The sequence below is a fragment of the Corvus hawaiiensis genome, chromosome 5 (assembly GCF_020740725.1).
Source record: "Corvus hawaiiensis isolate bCorHaw1 chromosome 5, bCorHaw1.pri.cur, whole genome shotgun sequence".
Classification (NCBI taxonomy): domain Eukaryota; kingdom Metazoa; phylum Chordata; class Aves; order Passeriformes; family Corvidae; genus Corvus; species Corvus hawaiiensis.
In genome coordinates this window covers 43,615,693-43,638,113 of record NC_063217.1, presented here as the reverse complement: position 1 = coordinate 43,638,113, position 22,421 = coordinate 43,615,693, and the positions used below count along the sequence as shown (strand labels likewise).

The following is a 22,421-nucleotide window of genomic DNA, read 5'->3' as shown; positions in this document are numbered from 1 at the left end:
AAAGAACAGAGTAAATAAAGGGGAGGGAGAAGGGGAGAAGAGAAGTCGGCAGGCAAAAACCCCAGAATACTCAAGTCTTCAGGCAAGCTGGCTGCTAAAATATAAATCATCAAACTTTGATACCGAAGGTTGGTGGGCTTATTAGAAATACAATTCAGGTGGGAATTTAATGAGAGCTTTCTAATAAAAAGTCGATGTAGTTCTTCATATCCTTACACCTGGGCACTTTGTCAGCATTTGCTTAATCAGACTTAAAGATATGATCCCACGATCACTGAAATCAGATTTGTTTCACTCACTTCAGTGAGTTTAGAATGAAGTTCAAAAAAGCACCGTTTTAATGGGGGTGTGGCAGGGACGTTCACAGAGCATACTTCTTTCTTTTTTTTTATAAATCAAGAGTCTTCTCATGTGGTTACATCTTCTTGTGAGAAGATCTTTTTAGGATTTGGGTATAAAAAGAGTGTCAGCACATATGCAACCCCTGTAATTTAGAACATAGCTTGTGGGTTGTGGTCTCAGTCAGCCTGATAGGTGTGGTGGGTACAGCTGTGTAATCCTTGTGATGCTGGAATCTGGCAGCTGCCATATTAATGTTACCACACAATAGTGATTTCTTATTTTGTAGTAAGGATCTTCAGCCCCCTTGCATATAGTTTTTTCAAAATTAAACAGACTTAAGACTCCCTTTAGCAAACACAGACTATTTTGAAAAGCTAATGTAAAATCACAGATAGAGACTTGATATTCACACTTTCACCTATGAGGGTAGGTCCTGCTGACCAGCAGTAACTCTCTCCCTTAGCCTGTAACATTCAAATTTGTGGTTTTGAAAGAGTGAACAGTATGGTTTTACTGAAGAAAATACAATTTGCAGACAGAACTGGGACAGGATTATGTATTAGTTGCACATGATCATGGCCATTTATGAGATTTAGGTAGTGGAGTCTTTACGCTACTTAGGTTACAGTATCCTCTTGTAGCCTGCTCCTTGCAGTTTCCTACTGCACCCACTAACAAGCATTCTCCACACACAGATCCCAGTTGTCTACTAAAAAATACTTTAAATGCTAAGGAACTAGGCAACTCAGTTGTCTACTAAAAAATACTTTAAATGCTAAGCAACTAGGCAACTCAGGCAGACAAAGCCACCTATCATGTACAATAAATAAAAGATGGAAAGAGCACCATGAGGTTATTCTTTCCACTCACACTTTATTTCAAACAGATGTGCAAAGGGGACATATCAGAGAGATTTAAATAGGTTAAGCAGACTGTGAATTTCCATCTACGCTTGGTCTAATTAAAGCTATAAACATACGTGAGACTGAGAATTTTGTTTAGAGTAATCCCCTTATCAAAACTGTCATATGCCAGGAAATGTTAGAAGCAGAGTTGCTTATTCCCCGTGTTCTTGAGCTACTGTGTGTGCCATTTAAATATCAACATTTCTCAACAGCTTTCAGTTTAACCCACAGAGGTTTTCCCACAGTAACTTCTGGCTGACTTGTGAGCCCCTTACTCATACCGGTGATTAGTTAATTCCACAAATGCAATGGGATCACATTTAATTATGACTGCATCAATGTAAAAGGTTTCCAGTCCTTTAGGACTAACTCAGATAGTGCTATGAGATAATCTCCCAGAGGCTGTGAATCACCAGACTTTTTTTCTACTTCTGCTTGTGTGAAGGATAAGCCACTGCCACCACAGACAAGTGACAAAATGTTCCTATTGCAAGCTATGCTAAGCATGGTTTGGTTTTTTTTTTTTCTATTGTTATCTTCCTAAAAAGAGCTTTCTGCCTCTTCTGACTCTTACATTCTACCATAAAAGCAATAATTTTAAGGTCTAGGATGCAAGGATTTTCCCAACTTTACACTGTATCACTTGATCCACTTCCAAGCTTTGCACTTCTACCCAGTATTTGCACTTCTACCCAGTATTTGCACTTCTACCCAGTATTTGCACTTAAAAATAATTAACAGATTATACAGAAAAAATATTTATGTGCTATTTATGTACCACAGGAATGTCTTCAGGCATCTGCTGAACTAGGGGGCCTCCTGTTAGACACTGGAAAGATATATAATGTCCTTTTGATTCCCCTCACCGTTACCTGTTTCTTCCCAAAGGGCTATAGAGTGAGTTCTTCCATGGATGCATGTACGTTCTCACATGTGATCTCTCTGCAGTCAGTGACATTATTTGTGAGATTAATTAATCACCACTGTGGAAAGGCACTCATGTTCATGTTATTTTTCATGAAAGGAAAAGGGGGGAAAAAAGCTTTTCAGTACAGGGACTACAGTCCTACATGGAGCAGCAGTCAAAGGCCAGGACTGGAAACAGGTGCTCATGGATCACGCAAGCCCTCCTGAGGCCACCAGAAGAGTCCGGAGCTAAATCTACATACAGACCACAGGGCTACCCATTCCCCTAGGGCTCCTTTTGTTGGTGTCTGTGGGACAGATTACCCTCAGCTTTTGCCTGCAAGTCACAAAGCTTTCTTTTTTTAAGAACCGCTATGTAATAACCTAAAATAGCCTGCCCCATCTATCCTGAGTGCAGCCAGGCAGAGTTCCTTCATAGTATCCGTCATAACTAAAAATATTCCTGTTATGAAAATAGAGATGTCTGTTTTTGTGTGCTGTGCCTGTGTTTAATGTACATGTAAGTGCATGTGGAGATAGTCTGGGGGTAAGCTTCCTCATCCTCAGAGAGTGAATGCTGTACTGAAGAATTATTTAAAACAGTAAACATCATGAATAAGGGCTTGATACCTGTTTCTGAGTATCTGTCTATAGATCTATTGCTGCACTGTGAATATATCTAAACCAAAGCAGACAGTATGTGAAACAGAGCAGGGAATACCACTGACTTCTAGACTTGCTAAACTTGCAAAGCTGTGGGCAGTGCTGCTCACACTAATAGTTCACAGGCATGAGAGAAATACAATGAGCAATGAGGCAGGGTAAGCTTACTAAGTAAGTGAGATGGGGTATAAAATGGGAATGTTTGGAAGGAAAGAAACTAAAAGACAGAGCAAAGTAGGTAAGATGTACCTTGACTGGTGTGTAGAGGGTGACAGTGGTGAGGGTCACAGTGAGAAGGCAGAAAAGTGGGAGGCATTTTAGATCACATGTGGTTTTCCTTCTCTGAAAGTTTTAAGTCATGGAAAAAGCCCATAAAGGAGTCAGACATGACCATGAAGAAAAAGGAACTGAGGAAAAAATTTAAATCTCAGGGTAGAGGAAAACCCTATTTGCTGAGTGTTTCTCACAGGTTTTTTTTTTCCCTTCTTGCTTTTGAAATGATGATGTGTTCAGCTTCCTGACAGACGCAAACCCTGCAACTGAACCTGCCCAGTTTAGGTGTTCTAAAGTGCAAAGGGAAGCAAAAACATGCAAGGACAAACACCTGCTGAGTTTAGGAGAACAGAAAGAAACAAAAGAAAGGATAAAACAAAGAAAAGGCCCAGGTTGTTTCCAGTTCCCTCTGAACCTAGTCCAGGTCAGCACTGTTGCTGACTATAGTGCAAGACAGGAGTTTCTGCGGGATGCCCAGATAACCTTCTTTGATTCATAGTTTCTACAGTCCTACAACCAATATCTCCATGTATTCACCCTCTGTGACTGCTGAAAACTACTTCTAAATTCTCTGGAGGGAAAGACACTATCAGATGAGGTAGCACTTTCACTCCCAGTTCTGCACACAGAACCCATAACCTGTCCAAAAAGACTGCCATTTACCCCCCTGAATGTCCCAATTTAGTTCAAATCATATTCATAAATATAATTAACATTTAAAAAGGATTTCTAAAGTCTGTGTCATAGCCTATAAAATGCTTTGGCACATGCAGAGGAATTTAGGTACTTTCAGGTTAAAACAGTTTTGGTGAAATAAAGAAAACCAGAAGCAGTAATAAAAAGCCCAAATCCTTAAAAGTACATGATGTGTCCTTCCCCATGCATTAGGCTGCAACAAGTGTGTTGATAGTCAACAGTAGATATGCAAGGATGAAGTAACCAAAAAGCCCAAGGATTATAAAGTAAATATTTGGGTGTATTAGCTAACTGTTTGGGGATGTTTTGTGTTTTTAAATTGGTTTGTGTTAATGTTTGAGTCCAACTCACCTTCCAAAAAAAAGATAACTGAAATGATCTGTCTTCTGCCCGCAGTCATCTCCTCCATCAATATTTTTTCTTATCTCTCTTCTCATGTTTCATGTTGTTTCAAGCAGCTTTTTAGCAAGCCACAAAAATGCTAGCTATCCAGCTAGGTTTAAGTGGACCTCAGTTGAAGTAAATACTCCAAGCATATTATTTTTCTTTTCCATTTCTTGGTTAGTCCTCTTTGGGCCTGCTACATGTAGAACAGGAGTCTTTAAAGTGTTTAGTGAGGGAACCATGCATTACAGAAACTCTTGCTTTCACAGTACTGTGTTTCTATAGTAACCATCTTATTAAAGCACTGCAGCCATCTGCTTTAAATACTAACTTCACAAGACCATCAGGACTAACTTAAAACAATATCACATGTTCATTAAATATTAAAACTAGAAACAAAAGGAGAGAACTACAGGAGAGAGCTTTTTCCTTCAATCTAATCTTTGAAAAAAATGCAACACTTGTTTGCTCTTTTTAGATAATTTAACCATTTGTGCCACTGCTTTACAAAGAACTGTGGAAGTGGCCACACTTGCTGCTGGTGGCATAAACTACAACTTTCTGGGACGTTGCAAAAACAAACAAATGAAGGAAATAGCTGCTTGGGTAGGTGGTCAGTCAGTATATGTTCCTGATAAGAGATTTTCTGAACCCTGTTTTTGCAGCAGTACTCTCAGGCATACTGTGGTGAAGTCTTCAGAGGAAGGAGCACACAGAGAAACAGCCAGCAGCAGCTGAGAAGTGCCACACTGAAGCAAACAACTGTCTGTTGTTACCATAGTCTGCTAAAGGGCAAATGCCTCAGAGAAATGTATAATCACTCAGTAATACATTCAGCCAACCTACAGCTTATAGCCAAAACCATGAGCCTTAAACTCCCTATAGATCGTATCCTTAAGGAGCAGGAGCCTAGACGTGGTCCTAATTCACAAAAATGTCTGGTACTTACAAAGGAACCTGCTTAAGCGACAGGCTGGGACGGCAGGGTCTTTAGATTAAGCACACCTGCTGTCTTTGTTTCCTTTCAGCAATTTGAAATATGTTGGCTGCTGCCTTCTTCAAATACTAGCTTTCTTCAAATTGTGCTAGAGAGCCAAAGGTAGCTCCTGAGAGCCCTTCTGTGCCTTTAGTGTATGTTAGCTAGCTCACACTCCGGAGTTATTTTCACTGTGCTTTACTTCCTGCTCCCTCACTCTGTGCTGCCCGTTTTGAGGCGCCGATCCAGCACAAGCTATTGTATTTGGAGTCAGAATACATGGGAACATTCATAATTTGCAAGTTTCATCTGAAAATGCCACAGGAACAACAAAGAGGAGGAGAATTCAGATCTTCCCATGGACAAACCATACACCTCTGTCACTACAGATCAGGAGAAATATTTTCTAGTGTTTTGCATTCTCTGAAACATGTTTCTGTCTTCATTCACTACAGCTTAACAAAGCCATACATACTATTAAGATTAAGTACTGTGTTGCGTCTGTTTTTCCCACTTCTCTTTACTGCCACATTTAGCAAGTGCCTACACTTCAGCTGTTCATTGTATTGTCCAGATCATCTTCCCTGGCAGAGAACTCTTTGCATTATGCACAGAATAGCAGCAGTGTGTGCCCAGGTAACACGGGCATGGTCCTTTGGCCAAGAAATTCACATTCTAATGGATCACCAGACCCTCACAAAAATGTGTAATTACTTAAGATCCCCTCACTATGCAGTTCCTCCTCCTTGATGACACCAACTTCTTTGTTTCACACACTAGCTTTTTTTCTGAAGTTCTTCTGGGGTTTCTTGCCTTGGTAACCTGAGGGCCATGTCTCAAGGCAGGAACAATCATGAGCAAAAACACTGAATGAGGAACAGGAGTTCTTGGAGTTAGAGTGAACATCAAGCTGAGAAGTTATGTCAACCTTTTTAAGAAAAAAAGGCAATTTTTGCACAGGCTCTTTTGTGTGACTTTGTCAGATATTAAGTTACTTTTCTTCTTAAGCCTTGGCAGGGCTTCAACTGGAATACTTTATCTGTCCAAAAGGAAAAAATGTTCATCAAAATGAGAAGACTTGGAAGAGTATAAAATCTCTACTAGCAGAGGTCTTCTAAAGCAGATTATCCACCTATTTATCAAAAGTGCCAGTTATGATTTGGCTGATTTGGGAGAAGAAGATGGAATAAATGGTCTCTTCCATGGCTATTTCATACAACTTTTAGGAATAGCTTGTGCATCTTTCTCACTGCTGTGCACTGGTACAGGGGAAGGCTGTTTAGTATATCCTGCAGAGATTTTTCCTGGATAAGGGTGCAAGCAAGTTTGAACAGGCCAAAAAGGGGCTCACAAAGGAAAGATACTCTTCCCCTTAAAATTAAACTAACCGAATTTCTCCACATCAAAACTTTACACTGAACCATGACATCGTTTGTATGGAGTTTCGTGAAAATTGTCTTTCTTGAGACAACCATACTTCATGTTTGTGGACCTACAGCAAGGATAAAAAATTAGGAAAAAGAAAAAAAAAGCTGCTGGGATAGTGAAACATGAGTAGAAGAGAAGGTCTGATTTTGCTGCTTCTGGTGCATCTCTGTTGAATTCATACATCAGGGTTTCTGCAGCTTGGCTGTTAAATATATGCAGCTGCTTACTTTCGTTGATACATAACTTGACTACTAGAAATAGGGCTTTCATCATATTTTGAAGCTTTGGAGGTTGGCCATGGCCAAAGTCAGGCTGGAGGGCAAAGCACAGTAGTTTCTTGTAGGACTGAGAGATATGGGAAGAAACCTCAGCACCTCACTGGTTTAATCCTGTGAATATGAAGGAGAGCCATTGCTGGTATGGCTCAGCCATCTTTTGTTTTTTTAAACTCACTCTTTTAGGTGGGATTTTCCTGCTTTCCTAAGTACATCTCTAGGCATTTTACCCCACACATTCCCTAGTGCTGTAAAAAATCTGAAATGCTCCTTGTTCCTTTCATTGCTTTTGTTCTCTTTTTCACATATTATAGTTCTTGTGACTCTTGAATTTTAAGGAATTGTTATGTTTTTAATTACGGTGATGGGAAACATTTTCTGCCAGTAGTTTATACTGAACATATATTTTGGAGGCCTGTTGCACGTTCCCACCTTGCCTTTGAGTGCTGTGGGCAGTTGTTAGTGTAACTCAATGTATTTTCTAGCAGGTGTTCTGTACATTTTATTCTCATAAAAACAATAAGCAGTTGGTCTGTTAAGGAACCCTCTTCTGCTGAGACAACAATGAGTACGAGAGACAGAAGAACAATTTGACCCCTGTCTGTCTACCTTCTAGGTCAGGAAGTCCTCTCACTGCCTCATTCAGTGCTGCAACTTTTGGAGCAGAATTGATGTGCAGTTCAGATAGTATCCAAGATTCCCGGGTCCAAGAGACATTAATGCAAAACCCTCAGGTAAATACCAGAAGTGCTGTTTCACCTCTTTTCCATCTTCCCCTGCTTTTTTGGTAGATAGGTTTTTCAGAGGGGTGAGGGAAGAGGAGTATTGACTGAAAAACATAAACTGGTGAATAATCTCTTGCTCTCTCCCACACATCTAGGTGGCAGAGAGACTATGGCTGAGAATAGTTGTTTATTATGCCAAGGGATTTTCTTCCCCAAACTGTGCACTGTCATGACTGTAGATCAATCCATCTAAGAAAAATAAAAAGTCCTAAGTCTGTTCTCTAGGAGTTGAATAAAACTCTTTAGTAAGACTTGCACCCATGCATCTGAAGACATAATTAAACTTTAGGTGTGCCTTTTGCTGAACTTGTTAAACAAGATTTCCACTGCTTTTTTTACGTAGAGGACAAACCCATGACAGAGTCTGTATTTATTTTCAGATACTCATCTAAACTGACACAATGGCAGTATTCACTCTGTAGCATACAATGGTAATATTACACTGTTCCCTTCCCTCCTGCCCCAACTAAAAGCATTGAATAAAATAATCTTCATCATAAGCAGCACTTCTTTGCTTATATTCCCTTCACTGGGTGACTAAAAGAAGCTCTTCATAGAAAGTAAGAAAATATTATAAATGCTAACAATAGGAAGATTCTCTGAGTCAAAGACGGACCAAACAGAATTTGTGTATCTGTATAGACCTTAACACTGGTTAAGTTAAATGTACTGGTAAAGCCCACAGACACTATAAATACTAATAATCCAGTCCTTGTAAACCTCAGTACTTTCTGATTCAGAACAATTTAAAGAGTGCTTCAGGGTTTCTGAAGAAAGACTCCAGAGGATGTATGGTGATGTACCCAAGAGGAAAGCTATATACATTAAGGGATGATTTTATACTAAGGCTCTAATTCTCCTTTCTCTCATTCTGCCCATACTTGTACAGTTTCACAGTAAGGTGGATTTGCTTTCCTCAGGCAGGAGAAATGCTACAAAGAGCTCTTAAAACACAGCAGTGACCTATTTTAAGTACTTCCATTCTTATTTCTAGGTCTTTTATACACAGTGTAATGAACACTGAGCAGTGAAAAGACATCAATAACTGACCAAGTACCTTTGCTCACATTCTAAATACAAGATTAAAAGTAGTTAGGAGACTGAACAAAACTGGCAACGGGTCAGGAGCTGACCTCCAGAGCACTTCCCCAGCTCAGGTCAGAGCTACCTGAGACCACATGAAATTAGTCAGTAACCAAGCCAGAGTGAACACGTGTCAGCCTCTCTTGTTTTATTTCGTTTACATAGTGAAAAACCTTTGCCATTTGAATTTTGACAACTCTAATGCAGAGCTGTCATGGTTATGGTTGGAAAAGATGATGACTCACAAAAATTTTATTCAGTAGAGGGATTGAACTGTATTGCAGAAGAGGTGTAGAGAGGCCCATAGTGTGTCTTTCCTACAGGCTTTATCATTATGATATTTACAAACACTGAAATGTATTACAATAACTAATACAAAATGGAACTAACATCTTTCTACCATCTCATCTACTTCTGAACAGTCAAACTTTCTATTTGGGAGGGGAAAAAGAATTTTTCATCATTTAGGAGGCTTTTGCAAAGCTGAGATTAAATTCTTCAATTCCAAAAGTGAAAACTGGAAGTAATTTTTAAGTATGGGTTATTTTTGCTCATTTAGCAGCTTTTTCAAGAAAACTTTAATTATCTTAAGCAATCACTCACAGTTATAGTACCTGTCTTCCTCCACACACTTGTATTTCTGAGACAACTTCAAGAATGCTAGAATATGTCCAAAACTAATTCTTGGACTGCGTACTCCACTTTACTATAAACTGCTAACTTCTAGAAAGCAAACTGCTTTGGAGTACTTTGGCATACAATACAAACTTCTTTGAAAAGCTTCAAGGGTGAGGAAGGGATGCTTTATTTTTTTCAGTAGACCCATACTGTAAAAAATATACGTGTGAAGATAGAACATGGACATTTGACAGTTGAGCATTCAGTGCTTGGTTTGCTGAAACAGAGTTTCGGCTATGTTTTTTTTTCTTAAGGCCCATGTCAAAAAAACCAAATCAGTCATACAGCGATACTCATATTTTGTAGATGGAGGTGTTTCATTTGAAACTACTAAGGTATTTTTTTCCTAAATGGATGGTCACAGCCTGACTACAAAGCACTCATTAGTGCCTGAGTGCAAGTGTTAATAAAGGAATAAAAAAGGAACTGTCAATCAGGAACTACACGATCATGCAGTGTTCTTTTCTTTTAGCCGAAGTAAGCCAGCTTTGCATTTCCTTCCCGTTGTGAAAATTTTATGTGCTGAGTTAGTTCAACGCAGAAACAGACTTAGAGTGCTGAAGAATACAGTCACTTCTATCCCTGAGTTGCTGAATCACTTACCCGCCGCTCCTGCTAGTTAATAGTAGCTATTTTTAGTTTATGGTGGAAAACACTCTCATGGTGGCAATGATACTTCAAAACAGTTTGGGAGCAAAATCATCAGCTTTGAACGTCTCTCAGAGCCTGTATTGGTACAAATGCCTCGCTATTCATTCCCAGTGCTGGCGATCTAGGTCAGTCTGGTGCGCGAGATGTGGCACTCGCTGCCTCTTTCATAACTGCCCGTAAGAGTTCTGGGGTCATGTTTGTAAACACTGCTGCCATGTGCGTGTAAGCACGTGGCGAGACACCAGCATGACCTGGAGTGCCAAAGCCGAGAGGTAAAGCTTGGCGCCAGCGTGATGTCGCTGAGCCAACCAGCGCCAGCACCCCGGCTGGCGCACACCCCTTGCAGCCCTGTGAGACACCGCGGCGGGGTGTTTGAAGGGCAAGTGGGAACCTTTTTCCTGTACATGGCACACGTGGACGTGTGCTAATGTTGATGGTGGCCCCACAGGTTCGTCTATCAGTGTAAGCAAATGGCAGTGCTGAATTGTTCTTAAGAAAAATGGAACTCCCTTCTGCCCTAAGTCACTAAAATTGGAGCCCATATGGTCCCAGAACACAATGCAAAACTGTGGCTCTTAGGGGAAAAAGACTGTATAAGGGCACATTGCCAAAGTTTCCAAAATTACTTCAAAGACACATAACAGAGACTTCGTGTCTGTAATAGCTTTTTGCTGGCTTTGCACTGATGAAATTAAGACCACGTTTCAGGCATTTGAGGAAGTAGTTCCTAAATTATTTCTGTTTATCAGTAGAAATTGCACGATATGGCCAGTACAAACAAAAGTCACGAGTCTTTCATTTCCTCTTGATGAGAAATAAGCAGATCCAACCACCCAAACCTATGCAAAGTTTCATCTCACCCTTGCCACACACCCTATATGCTTCAAGAAAAAAGAAAAAACATGCGAGAGGGGGAACAGTCTGTGGTCAATATCCCTCTCCTCCGTTTCAAGTGCAGCTGTAAGTCTCATTTGCTTTGACCTTTCCTGGGAGAGCTGAGAATAGGACAAAGAGTTAAAGTGTTACCAGTCCCTGCTGAGTCTGCACTTCTCGGCCAGGCAAGCCAGAGAGGCGGCTGGAAGAGGGTGTGTACACAGCAGAGGGTGAGCGGGAGGGGGTGCAGGGAGGGAGAGTAAAACAAAAGGAGAAAAATAAACTGTGCACACCCCGAAACAAAACAGGGGAACAAGTACAGAAAAAGAGTTCGTCTTTGAAGAACAGGAACTTTTCTGTTTGTTTCCCTCCATGCAGTTATATCTTGTTATCTGAACTCAAGGTACGGTAGATATATGAGTCCTTGAACTCTGAACTGGTGAGGACAATAGCAAAAGCAAGTCAATACAATTTTAGCTGAGCAGCTGGAAAGGAACAGGCTTTGTCTTTTTGTGCCTCAGCTATGGGAGGCCATTTAATGCTGCAACACACAGCTGTTCAAACCTCTTTCTTACTGTACACCAATGGCTTGCTAAAACAAAGCAGAACTAAGGCAGTCTTCTCTGAGTGATAATGCAACTCTGATTTTACAGAGTAGCTGCTCCGAACTACTTGTGTTTTGTTGAGCCCCATCTCTTAAACCTGGAGAAGAAATGGTCCCTGGTTTGTTAGTGGGAAATGAAAAAAAAAAAGCGTCCATTCATTTCCACAGGCTTTTTGAAATCCTGCCCTACTGTAAACGTTACCCAATTCCCTAGTAGTGTTTCTGGAAAGCAGAAAAGTACCTTCCTCACTGTTGTGTGTATATCTAGCTAGCGCTCTCCAGTGCTACTATGCTATCGAGCAATGAAGTTTCTATTTTTGACTCACTGTGGACGACCTTGCTCTAAACCCCTGGCCTGAATATTGCTTAAATGTTAAAATGAGCAAACCTGAACAATCTAGCAGGCTCCACAGGCCATCACAGACCTGCCTTTAGCTACAACTGCTACAAGCAGCCAAGAACGTAGGTGAAAAACAGGAGCTCTCACAAGCTGCAGTGTGGTACCCAGTGGTGCCTGGGGACACCTTGGGAGGGTGTTTGTAAACAGCAAGGCCACGTGCATGTGAGCCACGTGGGGCTTGGCTGGCTGAACCTCCAAACTGCTGTGGGGAGAGGAGCAACTGCGGGAGGCAAGTCCAAATGCTCTGCTCCATCTTTTTCCAAAGTAGTTTGCAGTGCTATTGTATCTCTAAACATGGCAGAGAAAAATCCATCTGTTCTTCACAGTCAACTGCGTCTGCCAGCATCCAGAGATGCTGCACAAGCTAAATTACCTATTGGATTTTATTACCAAATGCATTTCATCATGGATTGTATCACAAGTCCATGAATGTTCTGAAGTTAAATAGGGTAGGCTCTTGGTTAAATGCGCTATGTAACCAGGCAGGCTGAGCTGTGACTATGACCCACAGCAAAGGAATTCATAAAGGCCAGAGACATTAAAGCTTACCCTCTCCAATCCCTGTGATGAGATAAAGGGGGACTCTTGAACAGAAAGCTTTGAATGCTGCTATAGTTAATGTTACCTGCAGGTTTGTGCATCCCATCTCCAGTAGAGATTTCTTACAACAAATTAAAATTGGTTTTGTTTTGGTATTTTTCCCTCCGTTGAGCTCTGCTACCAAGTATGATGTCAACATGAGGGTTCATGGACCCTGACAAACCTTTAATTGATAAAACAGATTAAATGGGAGTTGTGTGGTAGGTTGGAGCTGATGTACATGAACAGTTTGCAGACTGTGGGAAATCTTGCCTGAATGAATAGGAGGATTGAGGGTATTAAAGGGAGTTAGCTAGAGTACCTACTTATAGAAATGTCATAACTGTTTCACACACAGTGATTAACTGACAAAACATACTACTTTTAATTATTGTTATTTTAATTATTTGTTTGGAGGTACATGTAGACACCTACAGTGCCAGTAAAACCGAGATAACATTCTTCCCTGCATCCTTTCTCACTTGGAGTGGAGGGTTTAAACAGTGCTGCAAAGCAGTGAACAAAAAGCCATCCTTTTCCCTGAGATTTGTTTAATTTTAATTTGCTGAGTTGTTTTGGTAAGCACTGCTGATTTAGAGGTCCGTAAGTTTGTGCAGCAAAACCAGAACAGGTTGTCAGTCAACAGAAAATGCTACTGAAAACCAAATTCTGAAAAAAAGTGAAAAGCGTCTAGTTTCTGTTTCTTAAAATTGATACTTCTGTTATCTTAGTAAGCAGAGAAAACGATCAGTAAACTTCTGAATGAGCAGGAAGGAGGGTATCATGGGTAAAGCACTGGGGTTTAGGAGATATGGGTTCAGTTCCCAGCTATACCACAGCTTTCCTGTAGGTCTTCTAGGGTTAAGAAAAAAAAGGCACAGAAATGAATGATTCCAGCAGGGTTTGTACCACATTGCATGATCTCTGTGTGCTTTGGTTCTCAGTTGTTGCTTATTAATTTTATACCCTTTCTCTCCTTCTTTGCGTGTTTTGCCTGCTCATTAACATTAGCACCCTGGGGAAAAGGCTGCAGCAGTGCTGCTTAGGAACTCCTCTGACACACACACACACATGCACAGAGCGGGCACTAATAGCAGCTTTGCTTTATTTACTGCAAATATTTAGTTTTTTGAAAGGGAGCTGCCTGCCTCTGCTATAAACAAGAGTTACTAACACTCTGGCCCCTTGTGTGCTGCCAGACCCCTTTTCTCTGCCTCTTTTACTGAATTAAATGGTAAGACAGAACAAAAATGGCTTATGTTTGTATAGCCCAAAGCACAGTGGGATTCTGTTTCATGGCTGGGATATGAGGTGCCTCCTAATGTGCAATAATTAATTTCACTCTATCCACTCTCCTTATATTTAGAAGCATCAGAGTTGCCATCCTGAATTAGACTCATGCTCCAACTTGTCCAACGAAGTATCTCCAACCAGCTTGTTGTTTCAAGAAAAAGCAGCTATTCTGAGTAGTTAGACTCACTCTTCCAGAAGCATAACTTTTAATTCATCTGCTAGAGTTTATGTTTTATAGCAAAATACATGTTAACTTGCAACTGCTTTGAAAAGTTGGAGGTTTTTAAGTAAAAATTAGATTTTAGCTTCTATACCTGTAGTCTTTCCATCCATTTCTTCTTCCTGTCCCCTCAAAAAAGAAAAAAATAGCCCCAAAACAACTTTTTCTTTTTTCCAGTACTACGAAGTATATGACTGACTAGGTGCCTCACTGCTCCAAGTGTCTCCGGTATAGCTTCCTGAGCCCAAGGAAAATGAATAGGGCTTTGTGAAAATGGCAGTTTGCAGGATCACAAGTCAGCTGACATGGGGGAAAAAAAAAGCCACCTATACTTAATGTATTGTCAATTTCACAACAAAGACACAGTGGAAAAATAGATAGAAATCTGTATTTTCCTGTCTGGTTTCTCACTTGTCAGGCACTACACACAGTAATAGAAAGAAAGAAAACAGATCAGCACAATTCTTGGTTTTCTTACTGCTTTCTCACACCTACAGAAGCTGTTCTGCATTAAGGATTACAGGGAAGCAGAAAAGTACAATTCTAAACTTACTTAAGGAAAATAAATGTTCCATGTAGAGTATGGAAAGCACCATAAAAACAACAGAGGAGTGAAAGGCTGTATTTTTTTGGTTTGTGCGCTTTTCATCTTTATAAATGTGTTTTTCCCTATTTGGTCTGTATTTTCACTTGCTCCTAGGTATGTGATGTGTACATTTGCAACTACCTGTGCATGGAATGGGAAACACACTAGCATACATTTTCCTTCCCCCAAAATGTCTACTAGATATACAAAATTAAGTAAGTGCTAAATCTGACCCTTGCCAGTTGTTCAGCTTTCATGTTTTTGATTTTTAGTGTTGCCATTTAAGTAATACTTCAGAGCTTTTTGGGCAGACAAACTTGAAATGAAATATAAAAGCATGCAAAGGAGTGCAGAGGGAACAAAAATTTGGTAACCTGAAAAGAAAGTATGTTAAAATCTGTAATATGTACACACACATACCACCACTGCTCCATATCCCAGGAAGAGATGAGTCCCATGTATTTCCCAGCTTTCATATGTTCTCTTTAAGGGATAAATGGCATTCCTTTTATTAAGCTGTACATGCACGTGAAGCTTCATGGAAATGCCTTACTTCTGTGGTCTTTAACTTTGGGAAAATGGTAGAAACTCCTTCCTGTTTGACTGCAGCAATTCCTTTTCCTCATTTTACCGTGAGGAGAGTAATGCTACTTGCACACAAGAGAAAATACGCAATCATTCTTTTCTCCTTTTTGCTTACATAAGAGCTGAAAGAGTTTTGTGTCCTTTGGCAAGTATAAAAATTTTATAACTTCAAAGAATGTGACTTCAAACACAAGTGAAGTAGCACTGAAAGAACAAACAGATTAAACAAAGATGAAAAAAAGCATCAGGGGCATGAAATGGGGGTGAGTGTTGCATGAACAGTTGTTGTCTTTTATTCCAAGGGACAAATCTGGAAAGATACTAAAGGACACTGAAGTTGAGGGCAAGACTCTCCCACCAGAATCAGGCCCAGGGTTAATGTTTACCCTTTGATCTCTCTAACAACCGTAGAAGTGGCAAGAGAAGGAACAAATAGTCAGGGCAAACTCAGGAATGCCTTTGTCACATATTCTCTCACATGCCTTACTCTTGCTTGCTACCTTCTGCTACCCAGCTGGTGCAAGAGTAATGGGAACTGTAGGTCAAAAAGAAGCCAGAAAAGAAAATGAAAGGTGGTAAAGAGCTCACTGAAACAGGAGCAGATTCTGGATATGACACAAATCATTTTGTCCTGAAAATGACAGGACAGGTGAGCAAGAAACCACTCCAGTGTAATTACAAAATTACAGTGTTGTAATAGACATCAAGATAAAATGGGAGCAACCAATGTGAATGTACAACTGCTAGCAGCAGCCATGTGTATAACAAGATCTGGGATCAGCCTTCCTACTCTGTTGCATGACAGTGAATACCATGACTCATCCAGACAAATTCAGAATATGGAAGAGGCATTTGTACCAACTGCTTCCTCCCTATGAGGAGAAAACAGATTTTAGGATTCATTTTGTAAAGCAAGTGATGTGCTTTGCACAATGTTCTGAGTGCTTCCTACAAAACTGCTAAGAAAGTCTGAAAAAATGTGCATGGGACTGGATAAGGAGCATTAGACCCCCTGATAATAAGGTCCTACAGCACATGCAGGGCATAGGCTTCAAATGTTTCTGAAGACCAGAACTGGCCTGACAGGTTTGGTTTAGGTCCAGAGGGTAGAACATGAAACATGTTGTCAGTTGGGTGCTTCTGACCAGCTACAGTGCATTTTCACAGAATCACAAAATTTTCATCTCTGCAAGGCATCCCCAATGATTACCACCACTTCTCCCCACACTTTTTTTTTTTTTTTTTTTGAGCAACAGATTGGTGCCATTATTCACTTGGTTGGGTAAATGCAGAAATTTCCACCAAGCTTCTTACATTTAATGCAGGTCTAAAACTTGCCTTGCAGTGGTATTAGCTTTCGTAACAGCAACGCCTCTTTGTGTCAACATGTCTCATTAAGTAATAAAGACTTTCAGCTATTTGATTTTACTCATAAAGTTAGTAGGATTCATGATTTCTTTCTTGTTCTTTAAAAAGGGAATTGTTCTAGTATCCTAACAGGCAGTGAATCATGCTTAATTAAGGAAAAAATATATAACCATTTACAGTAGGATTCTTGTATTGTAAAGAGCTGAGCTGTTTTGTCACAAAAGCTTTTGGGACTTGAATTAATTATACATTTTTAAAAGGGGAGGAGGGGCACAAAAATAACTTGAAACCTTTGTGACAATTCCCTTAGCCCCCATCTCATACTTTGGGTCAGTCTGTTCCAGACAAACCCGTCAACACAGCCCAGACTGCGTTGAAGCGCAGAGGATAAAAACAACGGCATTTGACAAAGGACACAGTGGTCTAGAATGCAACACAGATGCAGAAAGCTCAGCCAAAACCCAAACTATGATATGTGTTCTTAAAACTGTGCAGTTTTTTATTCCTTTCCCCCTCCTCTGCTGTCCATGAGGACCAGGGACATTCCTAGAACTCTGTCCTCACTGGCTGCGTCAAGGCAGCTGCCGAGGATGCTGGGACACTGTTTGTAAACACTCAAACCACGTGCACGCAACCACATGGAGAGTCATCCTCCTGACCTAAACCTACCCACTTGGTAAGCTGGGGTTTCACTGCAATGGAGCCAAATCCTTTCCCAACACAGTGTGACTTAGGGTAGCTCACGCCAGGACACTGGAACACAAACTTGGACTGCTTATGCATTATTGGAAAGGAGATTAGGCAGAAGAGTTGTTTAAACTTTAGTCATTGAAATGTACATTTAGGGACAGAGTAGCTCATGTAGAGTAAAGAATGCAGAAGATGTTCTTTTATACAGCTGCAAAAATTCAACTTAAACCTGGAAACTTCTCCTCTGCCATGCATACACCTGGTAAAACCAATATTCGTATGCTGGGAAAACGCGTGGAATATATTTGAGGTTAGAGGTAATGCTGTAGAACATGTGAAGATTATTTCATTGTCTAAATTGCATCACAGTATTTAATCAGAGTGCCGATGGTACTGCCCTGTACCTGGGGAAGACACTTCCAAGGGGTATTTGGTTATTGAGCTATTCCTGGTTATCTTAGCTATCTAAACACTCACTTGCTCACTCTGTCTGTTGTGGTTTAACAAAACTTGTACTTGATTAGGCTTAAAATGCTGCATTATCCTTTCTTGCTGAACTTGAGCATAGAACAAGCCTATTCCTTTCCACACTGCAACAGAAATGCCTCCTGTATTTCATTTATTATTTTTGTTTTGGTAAGAGGAAAAACACACACACAAGAAATTAGGTCAGATACTGCAAGCCTTTATTTATCTGAAAGAATAATCCTTCTGGGATTTCTTGCCATATGTATACTACAAGGCAATAATACTCCAACTTGGAATCCCCACCTCCACAGAAAACTTTGCTTTTTAAAGACAGCCTGAATTTTTTTCAGGTTACTAAGATGATTCAGAGTTCTGGAAGGTGTTTGACACAGATGAGCAAGCCTGCTTGAAAAGATAGACACGAATCTAAATCTTTATGATTTTATTTGTTAAAGTGTTTTTCAAAGCATGGCAATTGTCTTTAAAGTGACCCCAGATTTAAAATCCTTTACTATGAAAAACTAGTAGATCCACCTATAAGTTAGGACTTTATTTTTTTCTTCATTTCAAGAACAGTGTGAGATATGTGGGCGAAATTAGTTAGCTGTTCTTTCTATTTCTCAAACCTTGTTTTTCTCTACCTTCCTCCTGTTACTCCCTGCTATGTAATGCAGGGCACATTCCCAGTATTTTAATCCAAACAACCTTTTTGGGTCAGTCATCAGCTGTCCTTGGGATTAGTCCAGCTGATGCTGGAGGTTCAGAATTTTATTCCTTAACCCCACCATCTCTGCATCCACCCACTGAGCAATTCCTTGGCAAAATGGGTGATTTTCCATGTACATATATATACACACACTCACATATAGATAATTCTTTAAAGCAGACTTATCTACCCTAAGGTAAGGCAGAAGTGATTTCTTTTCAATAGGTGACTGAGAGGATGATTACTCACGGTACTTTCCATTTGTAAGGTTTTATTATCTAGGATTATTGGGACGAGGTATACAAATTGAACATGTAAGCAAGCAGTGATGATAAAGTAACAACCGGAACTATGGCAACTTGTTAGTAGTTATTTGTTCAGTGTTCAAAAGCATATTTCTGCTGCAGAATATCACTAAATGAGTAAGATGGTATTCACTGCCTTATGAAGTAAGAGATGGGAATAATGCTGCAAGTGTGATTGATTCATACAATTCTCTTTTTGGCTTTCAGCCATGATGCAGTCATATGCTTTATCTCTGTTCAGACTACAGCTTTTTTTTTAAATAATGAATCATAGTACATCCCACTCCATTTCAGAACCAGCACATTGCCTTTCAAAATGATGTCACAACACTTAATGCTGCTGGCTGACTGCCTTAACAGCAATCAGAGAGCTGGACTAAATAAATACTGTATATTATTTGCCAAAATAATATGTGGTTGTGTTCTCCAGCGCAGTTTCCAAGATAACCACTGACTCTACTTGAAACTTGGCAACTTTGTTCTACCACTTTCAAGCTCCAGTTGTGAAGCTGGCTTACAGATGCTGCTACCATGCCTAGAGCTACTGTGCGGCAGCCCAGGGAGAGAGGCAGAGGGGTCACTCGCTGTGACAAGCCAAATTTGACAGCTCTTCAGGAATTCCACCTTGACAAATTGTCAGCTTTTTAAAAAGGACCTTACTTGGCTCCTGTAGAAACACAAAATACATCTTCCACTTGGAACAAAATGGAACAAGGGATTTAAAGTCACTGCTTAGGCACACTCTGATAAAAACACTACTGTCCATGCAAGTAACTTAGGCGTGAGGCACTCCCTGTAACCCTGACCAGGGTCAGTAACATTAATGCAACCTGACCTTCATGTTTTTTAACATCCAAGCAGCAGGTTTGTTCCAAAATATGGTGAGGGGTTTTTTTTTCCCTTTTCTTTTGGGCTGTCTAACTGTTGCTAATATTTAACAGAATCATGTGGAAGACACAGGCCCAGCATCTGAAGTGCTTGGGGCAAGAAGGAACAGTCCCATCCAACTTTGGCAGCTGAAACGTCCATTCCAGCAGCAACTACAGGTTCTCCCAATTCTGCATGCAGAAGTCAAAACATTTACAACCTCCTATTTCTGCTACCCAGTGCAGCACTGGTACCAACAAGAGACCTTGGAAATCTGTCCATCATAAGAACTCCTCAATAACTCTGCAACAAGCACACGTTTCTTGTTCTTTAAACAATGCTGACATGCCAAAGTCTAGGACCATGTGCACTGTATCAAAACAATACCAGTTTTCCTGGCTAAAAGCCACCACAATGAATCACCACAATGCCAAAGTTCTCGTTAAAAACCTTACTACCAACAGTGATAATTCGGTAGATTCAGGTGCCTCAGTGTCTCCCATTCAACCTTGTCTTCTTTTGAAGATTTGTTGGGAATGGGCAACACAAAACAACTTTCTGAGATTCCCTGGATGCATTCACAAAGGTCTTGTTTCAATGTCACTTCCCAAAGTGAAACAACTATTTCCACTGAAAGATGACTTTTGAGTTCTTCATCTCACATAAACAGCACTTTAGTCCCACGACCAAAACAATGTTATTTTCCACATATTTGCCTTCCTTTTTTTCCCTCCTCCCTACACCCTGGCTTCTAGATTTAAATGTTTTCTGACTTCACTGGCAGGGTTCATACTACACTTTCCATGAGAGAGACAAAATACTGCTCAACAGTGATTTATTTTCATTGGTTCCAAATGGTCATTTTCTGCGGGGTGGAATCCAAGATGGGTACGTTTTTTCAGAGAGTTTACAGCAGCAGTCAGATCCCCTTGCAACTCTACCTTATACATGACTACTGACCACTGACATCTTCCTGTTGAGTATCTTCGGCAACCACGTCCTGTTTTGCACTTTACAGCCTCCAGAGAAAGTGCCATAGTGGAATACACATGCGGATACACAAGGGAATGTGTGACTGCACTCACCCCCTGCTGCAGTAAGTCAACCTGCCATTAACACGCCAATAGAACGGCCTCATTAGCTGACAAACAACACCCACTGACCTGCTTTCACTAGGGACAGTATATCGCATCATCTTTGAAACTCTTAAACTTCACATTGAAAAGGAGAAGAAAATAAAATTATGCTGAACATATATTCAGAGCTGCCGATCACTGCTCAAAGCCTGCACGTTCGCATGCCGCTCATCATGGAAAACAAATCTTGTGATGAGATCTTTGGTTGCAGCGTTTCGATGAAAGCACGCTAGACCACATCACTTTTCCCTTCACCTCACTCCGAAAAGGAAAATTACTTAGCAGAAAAGAGTCTGCTGAATTTCCAACACTCAGACCGCGAGCCGAAAAGCCTCCTTTTAACTCTGGGCACGAGAATGAGTGCTGGTGTCTAAGGGGGTGATTTAACGCCGATACACGCCGCGATGCGAGCGAGCGAGCGCACACTGCCGCGCGTCCGACTCAGGCGTGGTGAGGTTGTTGCTCTTGCCTGTCATCTGGCGGGGAACGAGCCTGACCTCGCCGAAAGCGTTATTTTAGGGGAACACGCTCGGGAAAGTGATTCTCCTTTTCATCCCGTGGCCACATTGTGCCTCGACGGCAAGGTTTAGCAACGCGGGCAAAACACGCGTGTGGCTCATTGCACAGAAAAAGGGAGGCCTCGCTCCGAGCCCCCGCCTCGCCCGCACACACTTCTCCCTCCCGAGCCCCCCGGCACCGCGGTCCGCTCGCCACCCCCTCGCCCTCCCCAAGCCCCGCAAGCCCCCCGCCTCTCTGCCCTCTCCCCGGGCTGCGCCCGCCTTTGTGTCCGCCCGGGGCCGGGGAGCGGCACAAAGCCGGGGCGCCTCCGGCCGCCGTCCCCCGTCCGCAGACAAAGGCGCGGGGAGGGGCGGCGAGGCGAAGCCCGGGTCCGGCCCCGCGGGGAGGGGGCGGCGGCGCCCCCGCCGGCCCTGTCAGTCAGCCATGTTGGGGTACCCACGGCGGCGCCCCCTCCTCGCCGACCCCCGGCGGCGCGGCGCTGCGCTGCGCTGCCCCGCGACACCTCCCGGTGGTGCCGGGCGGAGAAGGCGGCCGGCGCGGGAATCCCGCTCTGACCTCTGCCGTGTCCCTCAGCCTCGCCGACATCCAGCACGCACAGCCCGGGCGCCGCGCTCCCCGCTCCTACAGCGCCGCCATCTTGCTTCCTTCTGCTCCTTGGCGAGCGCGGCCGGGCCCCCGCATCAATATGCGCGCGGCGCCCTGACGTCGGCGCCCGCCCCGCGCACCGCCCCGCGCGCGCGGCACGGCTCCCCCCGGCCCCCCCCAGCGCGCGGCGCGGGGGCGCCCCCAGCACCGTCACCGGCGCCGTCCCTGTTCCCGACCGCGCGGGGCTTTTTTCCCGGCTGCTGACGCTCTTTCGGCCTTTTGGGGATTCCCCCCCGCCCTCTTGTCCCCCCACCCGCCTCTTCTGCTTTCGCCGGGGGGTTCGCGGGACACGGCGGGGCGCAGGGTACCGCCCTCCAGCGCCAGCCCCCGCCACCCCCCGTGGGACGCCCCCCGTCCCGCATCCCTCCCGTCCGCGGGGGCCGGCGGCGCTTTCCCACGGCCCCGAGAGCCCGTCTGCTATCCCCGGGCTGTTCTCTCCCGGGGGTGCAGCTTGGTAGTGCTCGGTAGCCGGCTGACAGCGTAAAAGAAAAGCCAAGAAAGAAAAGGGGGGGGGGGAGAATCGACAAAATCT

At 42.4% G+C, this 22,421-nt stretch overlaps 1 protein-coding gene and 1 long non-coding RNA gene across 5 annotated transcripts in view; one reads left to right on the top strand and one right to left on the bottom strand.

Moving 5' to 3' along the window:
* TET2 (tet methylcytosine dioxygenase 2) overlaps positions 1–21,930 on the bottom strand; it is a 71,647-nt gene extending 49,717 nt beyond the window's left edge. For 2 of the 4 annotated variants that reach the window (XM_048303181.1, XM_048303182.1), the window contains exon 1: positions 21,800–21,928. In XM_048303181.1, coding sequence (XP_048159138.1) covers positions 21,800–21,829 — 30 coding nt within the window. In that variant the 5' untranslated portion in view covers positions 21,830–21,928. Of the gene's footprint in view, positions 1–21,799 lie in introns of all 4 variants that reach the window. The other 2 variants (XM_048303184.1, XM_048303183.1) reach the window with 2 other exon arrangements.
* On the top strand, positions 7,458–20,844 carry LOC125325786. The gene is made up of 2 exons (XR_007203543.1): positions 7,458–7,582; positions 13,868–20,844. It is a non-coding gene; the product is annotated as an uncharacterized LOC125325786 (long non-coding RNA).
* Positions 21,931–22,421: the final 491 nt, after the last annotated feature.